A 15,406-nucleotide genomic window follows, 5' to 3' on the forward strand; every position below is an offset into this window, starting at 1 on the left:
ACTTTTTCAACGCTGCCAACCAATGGCGGGAAGCATTGTTTTCCCTACCGGATGGAATGGCCGGAAAGATGGGTGTGTCTGTGATCATGTGAGAAAGAGATGCACAGACCTGGGAAAAAACAAACTGTGGAAAAATGGAAAACTGACGATCGAAATGGCACAATTTGAAGCATTAAATTTAAATGTTTTCCACAAACAATTTCGTAAAATACAACATTGAACGTGTTGTTGTTCGAGCTTTATGCGTTGTTTTAAAACGCAAACATTTTCCAACGTTGCAGAGTGACCATTTTACCCCAAGTAACTGTTAGTACAGTGTGCCCTGAATGAATTACAGAGTTTTCCAGGGGTTCTCATAGTTGCGGGACACTTCCTTGACTCTTTCCTACTGGAAGTGAACTTCATATGAAGTAAATCAGACTCTATGGCACCCTTTTTGGACAGGCACCTACTAAATTCCTATTGGAATTGTCAAACAAGGGCGCAATTCCCATTACATTAAATTCATTTCACGTTAGAAAGAGTTAATTAACGGCTATGAGGACTCGTGGACCACCCTGTAAATACGAGATTATTCAAATAGTTTTACACTAACTTTTTAAGCTAATTTTAAAACAACAAATGAAAATTCACAAATTTAATCAAATAGAGAACATAAAATGATGTTAGTTGAGCAGAAGCTGTATCAACTATCAAACACGCACCCCGCTCAACAACAACCAACGGAAGAATTGGTTTTGCACAGTTTAAATTCCCAACAAAAAAACAACCCCAAACTGCTCCCTTTTCCGCCAATAAAATTGATCGGTTTGCCACTCAACGCATCATCAGCAGCAGTTCGATACTGTACCACCTCTCGGCAACAAATCGAGCGGATAAAAATAAAAGCAAAATAGTGCTCCAGTGCTTGCCTATAAAAGGGAAGCGGGCAGCACAACGCAAGTGTTTTGTCAGCTTCATTTTTCATCATCCAATTTTAACGCCCATTTTATTCATGTCACACTCTATGACACGCCACTATATGCAAGTGGGGGATTTTTTTTTTTTTGCTCCCGTGAATCGCTTTTCTGTTGACTCATCTAGTGATAGTGATAACACACGTTTTCGTCGCTTTATATGTTTGTAACGTTGCTTTTATTTGGCTTGTTTTTTTTTCGCTATTGAACTGCCATACACGAACAACAAAAGCGGCACAAAAATTAGTGGTTGAAAGCCGGAAAAACGTGTTTGTTTTTTTAAGCACTTTGTTCAGCATGAATAGTTTTAGTTTTGAGGATGTTAGGTGCAAAATTGAAAAAAAAAATCAAGCAATTTTTCGTAATAATAGGATAGCCGTGGAAGTTAAATACAAGTATTAGTCTTTCGATGAAAGGATTCACAAATACCAATTAAAGCAGCGATTAAGCGATTAAATATAGGTATTCATTGATATTAGCTAAAAAAAGGCAATTTTTAATGTTACATATTACACATTAATAATTGCTATAAATTTACTTACATACGACAAAATAGAGTAAAATTTAATGAGCATGAATCACTGTGTTTATTACTTTTGCTAAACTAATGTTAAATTTTCAAAGTCTTTTAAAAATTTAAAAAATAAAATCAAAGCTCCTTCGCCATATAATGGAATTTCCATTCGCCAACCCTCGATTGCTGTCAGTTTTGAGGCCAAATTACACTCTCCAAAATATCCCATCCCCTCGCCCTATTGTTACAGCTTTTACATTAAATCCAATACCGTCTCTATCCACCCCTATAGCTTCTCCCGACACGTGTATTTTCCCGGCACAGTCCTTTTGCCGGTGCAAATGCTTTCCGATCGATCGATTCCCAATGTGATTGCAGTGAAAGCCGGCAACTGTGTTCTATTGAAATGCGACGACAGACCCCTCCCGCTCCCCACACACACCAAACAACAGGGACAGCGCAATGGCAGGCGTGAAAATGGGCTGCTACTGTCCCGAAAGGATCCAGTTGGATGAGGGCGCAGTGATGATGATGGTGGCGGTGGTTATTACAGTGCCTCCGGTTGACGTAATTTAACCATCCCTCGGTCCGCTTTTGCTACTGAATTCCCCCCCCCCCCCCCACCTCCCGCTCGTATTTTCAGTCGATGTGCACAAAATACGCCAATCCTGCGGCCAATCAGCATCATGATGACAGTAAAATCGGTTGGGAAAAGCGCGCGCAGCGGGCAACAATTTAGTATTCGTTTGAGGTGTGCCTGTGTTTGACCAGTCGAAACCGGCAAAGGGGCACGAAGCAAGTGGAGAGGAGCCTCCCTTTTCTTTTGCTACCGTTTTCGGCTTGCATCAACAAACACATTTAGCGAAACATCATTGCGGCAACACCATTCTATACGAGCGTTCCATCGTTTCAAGGACGATCATTGCAGGACGACGGGGGCAGGAGGCACGGGATGATGTTGCTGCTGCTGGCACCCCCCTTAATGGTGCTGATGACTGTTCGAAACGAATTTTAATCAGTATAAAATCCAATAAATTTAGCACACTTGGATTTTTTTGCTTCCTTCGAGTTGCTCTTCTTTATTTCGTCTCGTCCGCCGGTGACAGCTGTCATCGACCAGGTCTATATACACGCGACATGAGGTGTGGTTAGGTAGCATTTACACGTATCACGCTCAAGGTTTACATTTTCTCATCTGCAAGGTTTACAACTCGGCCTATTCTGACATCTAAAATTGCCCTCAATTTACATTACATTTAAATCAATTTGTGTCGCATCATACGATTCGGGAAAAAGGTCAGCATCTGCCGCAATCCAATGCCTAAGTTTATCAGACTCTAAAATACCATCATAAGGAATTTGTGTGTGTTGGAAACCATCGATATCTTTTATCACGTAACGGTCATTTGGAAGTCGTTTGTCAATTATATAAGGGCCTTTAAACTTGGGAATAAATTTTTTGTTAGCATTTGGTGTGTTATCCACGTTTCGAATAACAACAAGATCTCCTTCTGAAAATTCTACCGCAGGTTTGTGTCTTTTGCTGAACTGAACCATGTTTGTTTCTTGAGACCTCGTTATGTTCTCAGAAGCTTCGACGCGAAAAGATTCAAGATCTCTAGCATGTACGTTTTTGTCATCTAAGTATTCGGTAAATTCATCAATTATGGTTCCGCGTTGTTCAACACCGAATAGTAAAATGGAAGGTGTGTAGTTTGTTGATGAGTGTACTGTGTTATTGAGTGCATATTCGACATCCGGCAATCTAGAACACCAATCTGCATGATCTAAGGGATCTGTTATTTTACTAAGCATAGGTTTGATTACCCTGTTAACCCTCTCAACCTGGCCATTGGCTTGAGGAGAACAAACTGCGTTTTGAATATGAATTATATTATTATTCGCTAGAAACGTTTTAAACTCATGAGAAGAAAAACAAGTAGCACGATCACTCACTATCCGTCGGGGACGACTATAATAATTGAAGTATTGCTTTAGAACTAAACACACTTCTCGAGTATTGGTTGAATTAGTGGGGTACAATTTTGTGAACTTTGTAAAAGAATCAATTACCACCAAAATATACTTTTTTTTCGATCTTATAGATGGTAACGGACCAAAATGGTCGATGTGAAGAGTATCGAAAGGTACCGGACTTTTTGGTATAGTGTGCAAGTTGCGTTTATTTTTTCTGGAGGGGGCAGAGAAGAGAATGCATTTAAGACAATTTTGAATAAAATTTTGTACATGATTTTTCATTCCAGGGAACCAATAATGTTTGGTAATTTGAGAACAGCATTTATCTACTCCTAAATGGCCAATGTTTTCGTGAACATTACGAATAATGCTTTTAATTAATTCTTTTGGAACCATCATTTGCAATTTCTTCTGAGGAGATTCACGATAGACAACACCATCTTTTAAAAGGTATCCTACGGTTGGCTTATTTTCTAGATCAGATTTAAGTTTAGAGATGTCAGGATCACGGCACTGAGCAATTTGCAACTGCGTATCAATGTCCAAATCATCAACAACTCCCACTGTTTGGATACGACTAAGTGCATCGGCATGACCCATAGTCGTTCCAGGTCGATATTGCATGGTATATTGGTAGTTCTCCAAGAACAAAGACCACCTTGCAATTTTGGCGGAACAATTTCGATTTTTTAAAGTTTCCACAAGCGAATTGCAATCGGTCACTATCTTCAGAGGTATACCATGTACGTACGAATGAAAACGTTTGAGAGCGTAAATCACTGACAAAGTTTCCAACTCGTAGCTGTGGAGGTTCGATTCACTAGGAGAAGCAGTTTTTGAAAAATATGCCACTGGATGAAATTTGCCATCATTCTGCTTTTGAAGTAGCACCGAACCAAACCCAACGGTACTGGCATCGCAGTGCAATTCAGTTTCCCGATGGGGGTCATAAATAGCTAATACAGGAGCATTCATTAATCTTGTTTTTAAATCATTAAACGCTTTCAAGCAATTGTCATCAAACTTAAAAGATACGTTTTCTTTAAGCAAATTGCTGAGAGGTTTGGCAACACTCGAAAATGACGGAACAAATCGCCTGAAATAGGAGAAGAGACCCAAACAACGTTGAACCTCTTTAGGGGTTTTGGGAACGGGATAATTTTGTATAGCTTTAAGGTGGTGGTCACTTAGTTGAATTCCTTTAGAAGTTACAAAATAGCCAAGGTAATCCAAACTGCTGCATGCAAATTTACATTTATCTAGTCTCAACTCTATTCCGTTTTTTCTAAGCGTTGTCAAAACCGCAGCTAGTATTTTCAAATGATCTTGGAAATTCTTTGACGCTATAATGATGTCATCGAGATAGACAACTAGCTTTTCCTCTTCAATAAATTCACGTAAAATGTTATTAATAAACCTCTGGAAGCTTGAAGGAGCGTTTTTAAGGCCAAATGGCATTTTCAAGTATTCGTAATGCCCGTCTGGTGTTACGAATGCAGTATATTTGATGGATTCTTCGTGCATATTAATTTGATGAAACCCGCTCTTCAGATCCAAAAGCGTAAAAATCTGTTTACTACTTAGATGCTCGAGACAAGTATCAATTAGGGGTATGGGGTAGTTGTCACGTATGGTAATCTTATTTAACGGACGGTAATCAACGCACATACGCACCTCACCATTCTTTTTACGCACTAACACAATAGCAGATGCATATGGAGAATTGCTTGGTCGAATAATCCCTTTTTCTAATAGATCTTTGACTACATCACGAACTTGATTGCGTTCTGCAAAAGACAACCGCCTCGGTTTACAAAATATGGGTGTTTCGTTTGTGACACTAATTTTCATGGAATATTTCGATTTTTCAATGGGCTCATTTAGCACCTCAAGGTAATTTTTCTGTATGCATGAATTTATGAGACATATATCATCTTCACTTAAATTGTTTCCTATATCCAATGTATTTGATTCTGTTCTAAGGTCAATGGCACACAACTCCGAAAAAGTTTTAGAAATGGTTTCGCTTTTGGAATAATTATGATTATTCATAACACTATCAAATTCGCTATCAGGTAGATTTTCTTTTGGTATACAAATGGATTGCAAAAAAATGTCTGCCTCTTCCCTTGACTTTATTTTAAGAATACCCAACGAATTAAGACGCGCTTTTACGTGTGTTTCTATAGTGCATTTATTTGTATTCAATAAGCTCATCAAATTTTCACGCGAGTAACGATAACATATATATTTCAAATGAATATTCATTCTTTTCAATAAATCTCTTCCAACAATCATTGGCCAAGCTGTTTGATGTTTGGGCAGTATAATAAAAGAATGAGTAACGTTTGTATTCCGAAAACCAATAGTGCCTTCTACATGGCCCAATGTTGTGAGTTGCTGATTACCTAGGACACGGAATCCGGACAGCCGAGGATTAAATTTATGGTTTGGCACAAGCTGCTCGCTGAGAAAACTTTTAGGGCTGCCGGAATCAAACAAACAACACACACGTAAATACACTTTGCCTAATTCATTGTTATTCTCAAATGCGACACTTACCTCCTGAACTGGATCTATTCTAACCCCTCCTTCAGCATGGTGAATTCCACTATCGTCACGATAGTTGTCCTCAACTGCAACAGCTACCGACTGATTACGACGCGAACCATCATTAATCGAGTAAAGCGGTGATTGTGGTTGCGAATATCCTCTCAATGTGTTGCTTTCATTTGGTTGTTGGTTTGTAAAAATCTCTTGATCGCACGGCGCAAATACTGCAGCAGGCATTCGATGGCTTACTCGCGGACATTCCTGTCTTTTATGGTCAGGATCACCACACAGGAAGCATGATTGGACTGGCTGGCGAGGTTTTCGGCATTGGTTGGAATAATGGCCGAAACTGGAACAATTATAGCAACGAACTTCTTCACGCTTGTTGGCTGGCTGTGTTTTTGTATTCACAGATGGTGTCGATGTAAAGCGATTAGCTGGTAGCATGCGAGGCATGGGAGCTGGAAGCTCACGCATTTGGTAATGCATCTCACACCGCTTCACATGGTCGATGAGATCGTAAATGTCTTTGTACTCTTTCGCCACAAGATTGTTGTACATAGGATCGCGCGATAGTCCTCGGATGACGTAAGTAGTTATCGCCTCGTTGCTCACATTTCCATTAGTACCAAGGGCGTTCACGCGAAAAATGTAAGCTGTATAAGACTCGTCTTTCTTTTTTGTTACTTGCAACAGTTGCTTATGGATAGCAGCTTCATTTTGTTTGTTTGGGAAAGCTTTTTCCATTCCGTCAGCAAATTCTTTGAACGATGTTATGCAACTTCGAAACCCATTGTACCATTCTTTGGCAGCACCAGTTAGCTGGCTGCTAGCATATAACATCGTTATTTTATCATCCCAGCCATAAATTTCAGCACTTTGCTTAATAGTTTTTATCCACTGAATACAATTGGTACACTCATCGAACAGGGGAATGATTTGCTTCACTTCTTCGGGGTGCAATAGTTTTGACGAGTGAGCGGTGTTTACGTTGGTATGTGCTTCAAGAGCAGCTAGTTTATTCCGCAGCTCCAATATTTCGCATCGCTGTTTTAGGAGCGCGATTTCTGCTGCAGCTTCATCGTTCGTATTCAGCGTATTTGTACCCATGACGTGGTTAAGGTTTCCGTCATTTTCTTTTGTGTCGGTTGTGCTTTCGCTTAATGCGGGCTGACTGGAATCGCTCAGCAGGACGCCATGTTGTTCAAAATCAGGGGAAGCTTGCTGGTACAATGTACGAATCTGTGATATCGTTGCCATACTTGGAACGGTAATGTCGGCCGATTCAAGGGCGCACAACATCTGGTCCTTGGTCACTTTCTTATCGGTTTTAGACATTTTCGGGTCACTATCCCACTTCTGAGATATAAAATCCAATAAATTTAGCACACTTGGATTTTTTTGCTTCCTTCGAGTTGCTCTTCTTTATTTCGTCTCGTCCGCCGGTGACAGCTGTCATCGACCAGGTCTATATACACGCGACATGAGGTGTGGTTAGGTAGCATTTACACGTATCACGCTCAAGGTTTACATTTTCTCATCTGCAAGGTTTACATCAGTTTGCATTCCACGCATACTATCCCAAACAAACGCTAACAGGATGACGAATGCAATCGATGAGCGGATGGGTGGAACACCCTGATGGTGGTGTTTGAGAGTGGCGGCGCGTATTGCGCGAATGCAATATAAGCCAACACACACACACACACTTATTCTCATACCTTTTATTTACAAAAATATACTCTCCCACACACCTGGACAGCCACCTGGTTCAAAGCGCGCGGGAGAACTTTTTAAATGAAAATTGTTTGTCAAGTGCACCGTAGCAAATTTTGTGGCATTTGCTTACCTTGTTTACCTTGCGGGGGGATGAATTCGTTCGTTTTGGTGTGTGAACTTTGCTTTACTGTTTTTAAGGGTTTTTATTATTAATTTACTTTCTTGATGACTAGTAAAAAGCATTTTATTTTATTATCCTAAAGACTAGATAATAAAATTGTGTAACTCATTTAACGCTAACTCATCAATAACAATAATTATACATATATTTACGTACTTCATCATACAAAATTGACAAATTAAAAAAAAACACCCACTTAGCCAAGTTTTAGAAAACTATTTTAAATTAGCAACAAATCCGTTTGCTATTTTTGCGAATTAATGAAATGGATATTCATAGACTTTTCTATTGAACATAAAAGTACCACGTTAATACAATAATAAAATTAAACAAATGGAATGTTTCTGTCCCGAACTACATTTTATCAAGCAACCATGCGATACCATGCGACACTACAAAAAATAAGCAAAAGCACCAAATTCGCTTCACTATTGCAGCGTGCAAGCTAATTAAAACCAAATCCAATTGGACGGTAATTAAAATCAGAGCAAATTTTGAATCAACTACCACCGCGCAACATCAAACATACACACACAAACCCGTTGCGATAAGGACGACAACGTGTAGCCCAAATAGGACGAATCAATATCACCCCGTAGGTGATGAATAATTCTTTATTTCGATCCAATTTGGTGCACTGTTTGGTTGGTGCGAATCCTTTGCAGCAAACGGTGCGCGGGGCCACACAGCAAACACCGGCGGCTTTGTGTGTGTGTGTTGATTTTGTAACGGAATATGATATCCAATTTACGGCAACAAATTTCATTTCATTACTTTCCACCATATATCCCAGTGCAAACGATGCTCACCCCCCAAAATAAAAGGTAATGGAAATGGAAGACTGTCACAGGCAGCGGAGAGACAAGGGGTTACTTTATTTCATTTCCGTTGCATCTCATTACATAGAGCTGCAAAATGGTTTCCCCCGAACTGGTTAAACGGATACACTCCACGTACTCCGTACGAACGAATAGAGCGGTGTAAGTTCATTTGCTGGCACCACAGGCGGTATATTACTTATTATGATAATAATTATTTTATATTAAATAAGTCAACCTCACATAAATAGGTTAATAATAAATAAAACAAAAACACATCTATCGGTACGTCCGACACCATATAAAAAGCGAAAGCTACAGCATATTCCGATGGTATGGTAATATGTAATATGGTGCTCTTTTGAATAATACATTTTTATAATCCATTGCTATTCACTATCGCCCGACATTAATTGGATTTTGGAGCGACAAAATTCAATTTATCGCACCGTCAAAATAAGAAGCACTTGGATAACGAGCAGGCGACTCGAATAAAAACAAAAATGGCACCCCGAACAACCAATAACTACACTTTGAGATGGAAGCAAAAACATGAAATTTAATTAAATAACAAAAAAATCGTCCAATTAATTGATTACGCAGGAGCAAGTTTTACGATTCAAAATCTGATAGGAAATTATTTCCATGCATTGCTCAAACAAGAAGAATGAAAAAACACATTTATTACATCATTGTCAGCGGCATGTCGCGTAGCATCTCATTCGTAAAGCGCCTAAAGCTATGCAATCCGCTGTGCAAAGTAGCTAGCCTATTGAAACGATTTTTAAAACGATTACGATGAATTATTCTCATAATTAAATATCCAAAGTTTATCGTTTGCAGGCGTAAAACGTGTTATTTTAATGACCTATTAACTTTAAATGTTTACTAATGTCGAAAAATCTGCATACTGAAGTCTGAATCACGATACACTGGAGTAGCATTACACGTTACGATTTAAAACGGCAGTTATCTCCAATAATGTATTTAAGAATTGAAAACGCATCTTAAATTGAGTCAAATTATTGGTTGTCGTGACTACAATATTGCATACCTTCAGGCGATTGTCATCTTAATCCTTTCTTGAACAAAGGAAAGGAAAACGACACATCACAAGTAAAATGTTTTTCCCACACAGAATAACAGAAACACAATCAATCACACACAAAAAGGGACAATCGTTCTTTTCGGCACAACAAACGCATTCGTCACGAAACGTAAAACAAATTTTCAGTGAAAAGTAAGAAAAGAAAGGATACAAAGAGCAGCAGCAGAGACAGCAAGCAAAACAGTTGTCCCACAGCTCCCCACAAAATGCAACCGTAACAATTAATGAAAGATGATGATTTAATTAACCAAAAGAAGCATCAAAAACTTGTTAGTACCACATGTGACATGATTAATGACAACGTATGAACCGAATGACGATGAGATGGCGGGGCAGGGCGAACGCGGAGAGCGCTACAGACAGAACACACGCAGTCCGCATTCGCTACATACACTCATACACACACACATTTCAAGCATACATGGAATCATGGGGGGGCAATGAATGAACGAAAAGCAGCACCAAGAGAAAGAGAGGGAGAGGCTGAATTATATAAGAAGACGGAAAGTAGACGGGCGAGGATAGAAAGGTTTCAGACAGACAGACACAGATGAACACGCGTACCGCCGCAGAGGCAGACGAGAGAGGAACAGTGGCGGAGGGATGGTTGATGTCGCCCCGTCGTCTGCCCCCTGCCGGGTGTACGGTGGTACAGGTAAAAGGTTAAAAAAAAAGGTCAATGTGCCGAGCGAACCCCGGCCACTTACCGGTATGTTGTGATTGCGATTGCGTTATGTTTACAGCGGTCGGTGTCGTGGAGATGTCCATCGGTATGGTCTGCGCCACCCCACTAAGGTCTTCCGTTTTCTGTTTGGGGGGAAAAAAAGAGAAGGGAAATGTTATTTGAAAGCGTGCGATTTTCCCTTTCAAAGCACACAATAATGGGATTTTGGCTCCAGCGACAAAGCGACATTGTTTCTTTGGCGTTTTGGTCGCTGTAACCGAAAACTCTGCTCGCTCCGTTTATGGCTCGATACGTACGATAATGCTCGGCATGTGGTGGCCCGTCTCGTCCACGCTCTCCTGCGACGACTCGTGCTGCTGCTGGTCGACGTCCGAGCTCGGGCTCTCCTTGATGATGCGGATGTTGTTCCCGGCCGCGGCGGCCGCGGCTGCGGCAACGGCGGCGGCTGCGCCCAGCGCTAGCGCACCGTGCCCCGTCGTCGCCGTGCCGTACGATATGTTGTCCACCTGCTGCTGGATGTGTAGGTGCGGCACGAGATTGATTGTGCTCGGGTCCGCACCGGCCCCGTGCTGCTGCTGCTGCTGTTGCTGCTGCTGCTGCTCCTCCGCCTGCTGCTGAGCGGCGGCGGCGGCTGCTGCGGCCGCTGCTACGGCGGCCGCCTGCTGCTGGGCGGCAACGGCAGCAGCTGCTGCAGCGGCCTGCTGTTGCTGCTGCTGCTGCAGCCGCTCGGAGGAGATGGAGCCGGATCCGGTTGACGTCTTCCGTAACCGTTTCCTTCGTGCCGCGGGTGACATATTGGTCGTGGGGGAAGGCGATCGTCGCAGCTGCTGGGTTTGCTGGTGTAGCTGTTGTTGCTGCTGCTGCTGCTGCTGCTGCTGCTGGTGTTGGTACTGCTGCTGATGTTGTGCCTGCTGCTGCTGTTGCTGCTGCTGCTGCTGTTGCTGCTGCTGCTGTTGTTGCTGCTGCTGTTGCTGCTGTTGCTGCGCTTGCTGCTGAGATTCGGCACTGCCCCATATCGCATCGCCGGCTGCACCGGGTATAACGTTCGCCGCCTGTATCAGTTCGGACGGATCGAGCTTGCTGAGGTCCGCCTTGCACACGGCGGACGCGTCCGGCATCTCTGCCAGCCCTTTGATTTTGAGCATTTCGGCCGTCTTGAGCACCTGGGGTAGCTGCTCGGTCGACACGTTCACCTCGCCGTAGTACATGAAGTCGACCATCGTCTTCAGGTCGTTGTACTGCACGTCCTTCAGTATCACGATCGGGTGCTGGCAGGGATTGGCGGTGAACAGTGACTGTGGCAATTGAAGAGGAAAGCAATAGGAAGAGAAAAAAAAACACATTTTACTAAAGCGGCACTGCTCGATTGAAGGTATGCAAACAAACAACACTACTAGACGGAAAATGACAAAAACCCTCCCCGGAGGGAAGATTACACGCATGATAGGATCCTTCCCCTTTCGTTCCGTATCACGCAAAAGCCTTCCCTCTCCCGGACACGCCAGAAATTGTTAATCCTGTCCTCTCTGTACATGTCACACGAACCGTTCTATTGCATCACCCCAACGGACAAACTCCGCACGCAGATGTTATCATGGTTAGATGATAAAATTTTACCGAATTATTTCACATCCTTGTTCCGGAATGCCTTGGCAAGAGCGACCCCTCGTACAAAATGCGTGTCAAAATATGGCTGACAGGGAAAATGAAGGGATGTCCCCTCTTGTGCTTTTCCACACCGTTTCCAACAGGGGTGCGCGAGAGAATTGTACCCAATCAACCCAATCGCGCTCCGTTCGGCCAAACACCAAACATCACTGTACGGCGGGATTAGTCGCGAGAACGTTTCAAAAGAGGAACAATCTTAGGGGGAGAATGGGACAAAAAGAGGGCTAGAGGGTTTTTGCCAAAAATCAATATCCTCTCCTCACTGTCGTACAACTGTTGGCAGACCCGAAACCGTCACACACAATTATACCAGACAACACAAACGCAGCCGGGAAACGGATGGGGGGTTACCCTTTTTATTGTAACCCGCAGGACGAACCATCCACACGCGATCCAGATTAATTAGCAAAGCGTTCCAAGCGTTCGTCAGCCTTGCACGTTTCGTTCACGCCATCGGTACTAGTGTATCTTTGCTATCTTGGGCGAACCTTTTTGCACGGATGCGGTTATCCTTTCTTTCCCCTCCTGCCAATATATTTGTCATTAATAACTGTCACTTGAAGACGACCAGGATTCGGGATGTAAGCCGCCGTTACTACAGCCCCCGTTGGATTGAAAGAGTGATTGACGCAATTATCCAGCCACCAACCGACGGCAACGATGTGCGAAAGAAACGTGGCGCACCGTCGTTGCACGGAGAAAGTGTGGCTAATTTTGTAAAATCAATTTCCACAAGGGAAATTTTCATTTTCCGTTGCTTGGTAAGGTCCTTCTGGTGTGGTAAAAAGGAACTATTTTAATTTTTTATAACCATTTTAAAGTTCTAATTAACACAAATTGAAATGTTGGAAATAAACTGCTACTGCTATTGGAATCAACACGATTAACTAGTGTTGGGTAAATCTGATTCAGATTCATGAATCTGAATGAATCTTTAAAATGATCCAATGAATCTGAATCTCGGTTGCAAAGATTCATGAATTTCCAAAGGTTCATGAATCTCAAAAGACTCATGAATCTAAAAGATTCGTGAATCTCAAAAGATTCAAAATTTCAAAAAAATCATGTCTCGAAAGATTCAAGAATTTCTATGGATTCATGTATTTCATGGGATTCATACACCTTCAAAGATTCATAGAGCTTCCCATTATTCTTCTTTTTGATGTAACAACCTACGCGGTCATGCCAGCCTATACAGGTGTGTCAAATATCTATGAATATAAAGTTTATAACTGAAGTTGAAGTGTTGGAATCTATGATATCGTGTATTTCATTTAAAATAATGTTCGATAATGTAATAATTATATTCCAAAAGCCGTACACAATATAGATATTCAAGATCAGGTAGTTTTGAATTTTTTGGAAATGTGTGTATAACGGTTATCAGCCCAGAAATTAAAAAAAATACACCAATTTCTCGTCAACGACAACTTTTAACTGTCAAAATCAAAATTGTCATATCTGCGAATCGTCGTAACTCGAGGGGGTAGTTACTCGGAGGACGCCTGTACAGGCTTTCCAGACTACTTACCAAGTCCACGCACGCAGCCTTGCTGTTTTGCGGGGAGACGGTCCATGCGAGGCTTAAACCCACGACGAGCATGTTGTTTGGTGGCAACGCGCAAATTCATGAATCTCTGGAGATATATGAATTTTAATGGATTTATGAATCTTTTAGATTCATGAATCATTTAAGATTCATTTATCTTTCGAGATTCATAAATCCTTGGAGATTCATGACTCTATAGAGTCATGCATCTTTGAAGAATCACTCATCACTGAAGATTCATAAGAATGAATCTCTACGAAAGATTCATGAAACCCAACACTACTGTTAACCGTATATTTAACAAACCATAGTCTCAGTTTGCATACAATTTCAAAGCTATTCTTCGTATAACCTTTCAATTAATTTGAAATGAAACACTTCAATGCGCATGATTTATAGTGCCTGTGAAGATTTTAACGGCCAAAGGGCATAAAGTTTTAAAATAATTTAAATTCACCTACCATCGCATCAGTAACATACCGCATTACTTCAACCCTTTCGACAACATCGACACATCGGTGCTGGGTGTCAAAAATTCAATTAAACACCCGCCAACATGTTCTCTAGAGCGCCCTCCGCCTGCCCCAAAGAACTGTGGCATAAAATTGCTTCAAGGATGGGAGAAGCGGAGAAGCATAATGCCAATGCTTCATCCATCCGCAGCAGCCGTGGCTCAGCTTTGGGCGTTTTATTTCGCAACGTAGGCGATAAGAAATGGTTCTTAATTAACGGTACAAAATTTAATTATACTGTTCACAGGAGGTACAGAAGGCCTCTTTAGCTTATTGATCCGAACCGAAGTGCGGAGAAATTTTGAAATGAAAACACACACTCGCACACATCGGCCATTAAAATTGCTGTTGCAGCATAACGCGTATTTCGTCCTAACCTGCGCCTCGTAGCAGAGCGAAGAACATAGTCAATTGAAATGTTTCAAGAAATAAGGTACGACCTCTTAATTAAATACCAAAACGTTCACCTTTGTAAAACATTCCAAGCAACTGTCAACGGACAGGCTGAAATAAAACCACAAAACATCACAATTGAGCCGGAACCGTTGGGTAGTACTAGGCGTACAATTGGCAATGTCTCCACCCCTATTCCTAATTCTACTCTACTCTACTTTTGCTTATAACCTTCCTTTAAAAACAACGATCGTTACCTGAAAGTAGGAGCTGCAGGCCGACAGGACGACCTTGTGCGCCTGCAGCTGCCGCCCCTCGGCGGCCAGCGTAACGTCGACCAGGCTCTCATTGTGCAGCAGCGTCGAGAAGACCGAGATGAAGTTCGGCTGATGGTTGTTCCACCGTAGACAGTACTGCTGCACGGACATCATTCACGAGCCGTTTTGGGTTTTTTTTTGGGATGGGACGCTTTCACGCTGGTGGTGGATGTGTTCCACCGATGGCACGATGCTTGCTGGGAACGGAGTAGCGCAGGACGACACCGTGTTGCGCGCTATCCAATCTATGCTGCACAAAATTGAGACTAGCAATTGAACTACAAGACGAGGTGGACTCGATGTAGATCTTCGTCTCGAGCTAAAATGATAAAAAGAGAAAGAGAGGAAATTTATTAGAAGAAATGAATAACTGACATTAAAACAATTTTAGTATTGTTGAAACCCATTCCCTACATGTTCAGTATCATCGCTTCAGCACATTACATTTAAACCGTT

General features: G+C 41.9%; 1 protein-coding gene across 5 annotated transcripts in view; it reads right to left on the reverse strand.

Moving 5' to 3' along the window:
* The window catches only part of LOC1277065 (copia protein), a 66,315-nt gene that overhangs the window by 29,095 nt on the left and 21,814 nt on the right, over positions 1-15,406 (reverse strand). For 4 of the 5 annotated variants that reach the window (XM_061650412.1, XM_061650411.1, XM_061650409.1 and 1 more), the window contains exons 3-5: positions 14,891-15,269; positions 10,808-11,806; positions 10,534-10,633 (exon numbers count right to left, since the gene is read on the reverse strand). In XM_061650412.1, coding sequence (XP_061506396.1) covers positions 10,534-10,633; positions 10,808-11,806; positions 14,891-15,064 — 1,273 coding nt within the window. In that variant the 5' untranslated portion in view covers positions 15,065-15,269. Of the gene's footprint in view, positions 1-10,533; positions 10,634-10,807; positions 11,807-14,890; positions 15,270-15,406 lie in introns of those variants that run through there. The other variant, XM_061650413.1, reaches the window with a different exon arrangement.

This window comes from Anopheles gambiae, chromosome 2 (genome assembly GCF_943734735.2).
Source record: "Anopheles gambiae chromosome 2, idAnoGambNW_F1_1, whole genome shotgun sequence".
Taxonomy (NCBI): Eukaryota; Metazoa; Arthropoda; class Insecta; order Diptera; family Culicidae; genus Anopheles; species Anopheles gambiae.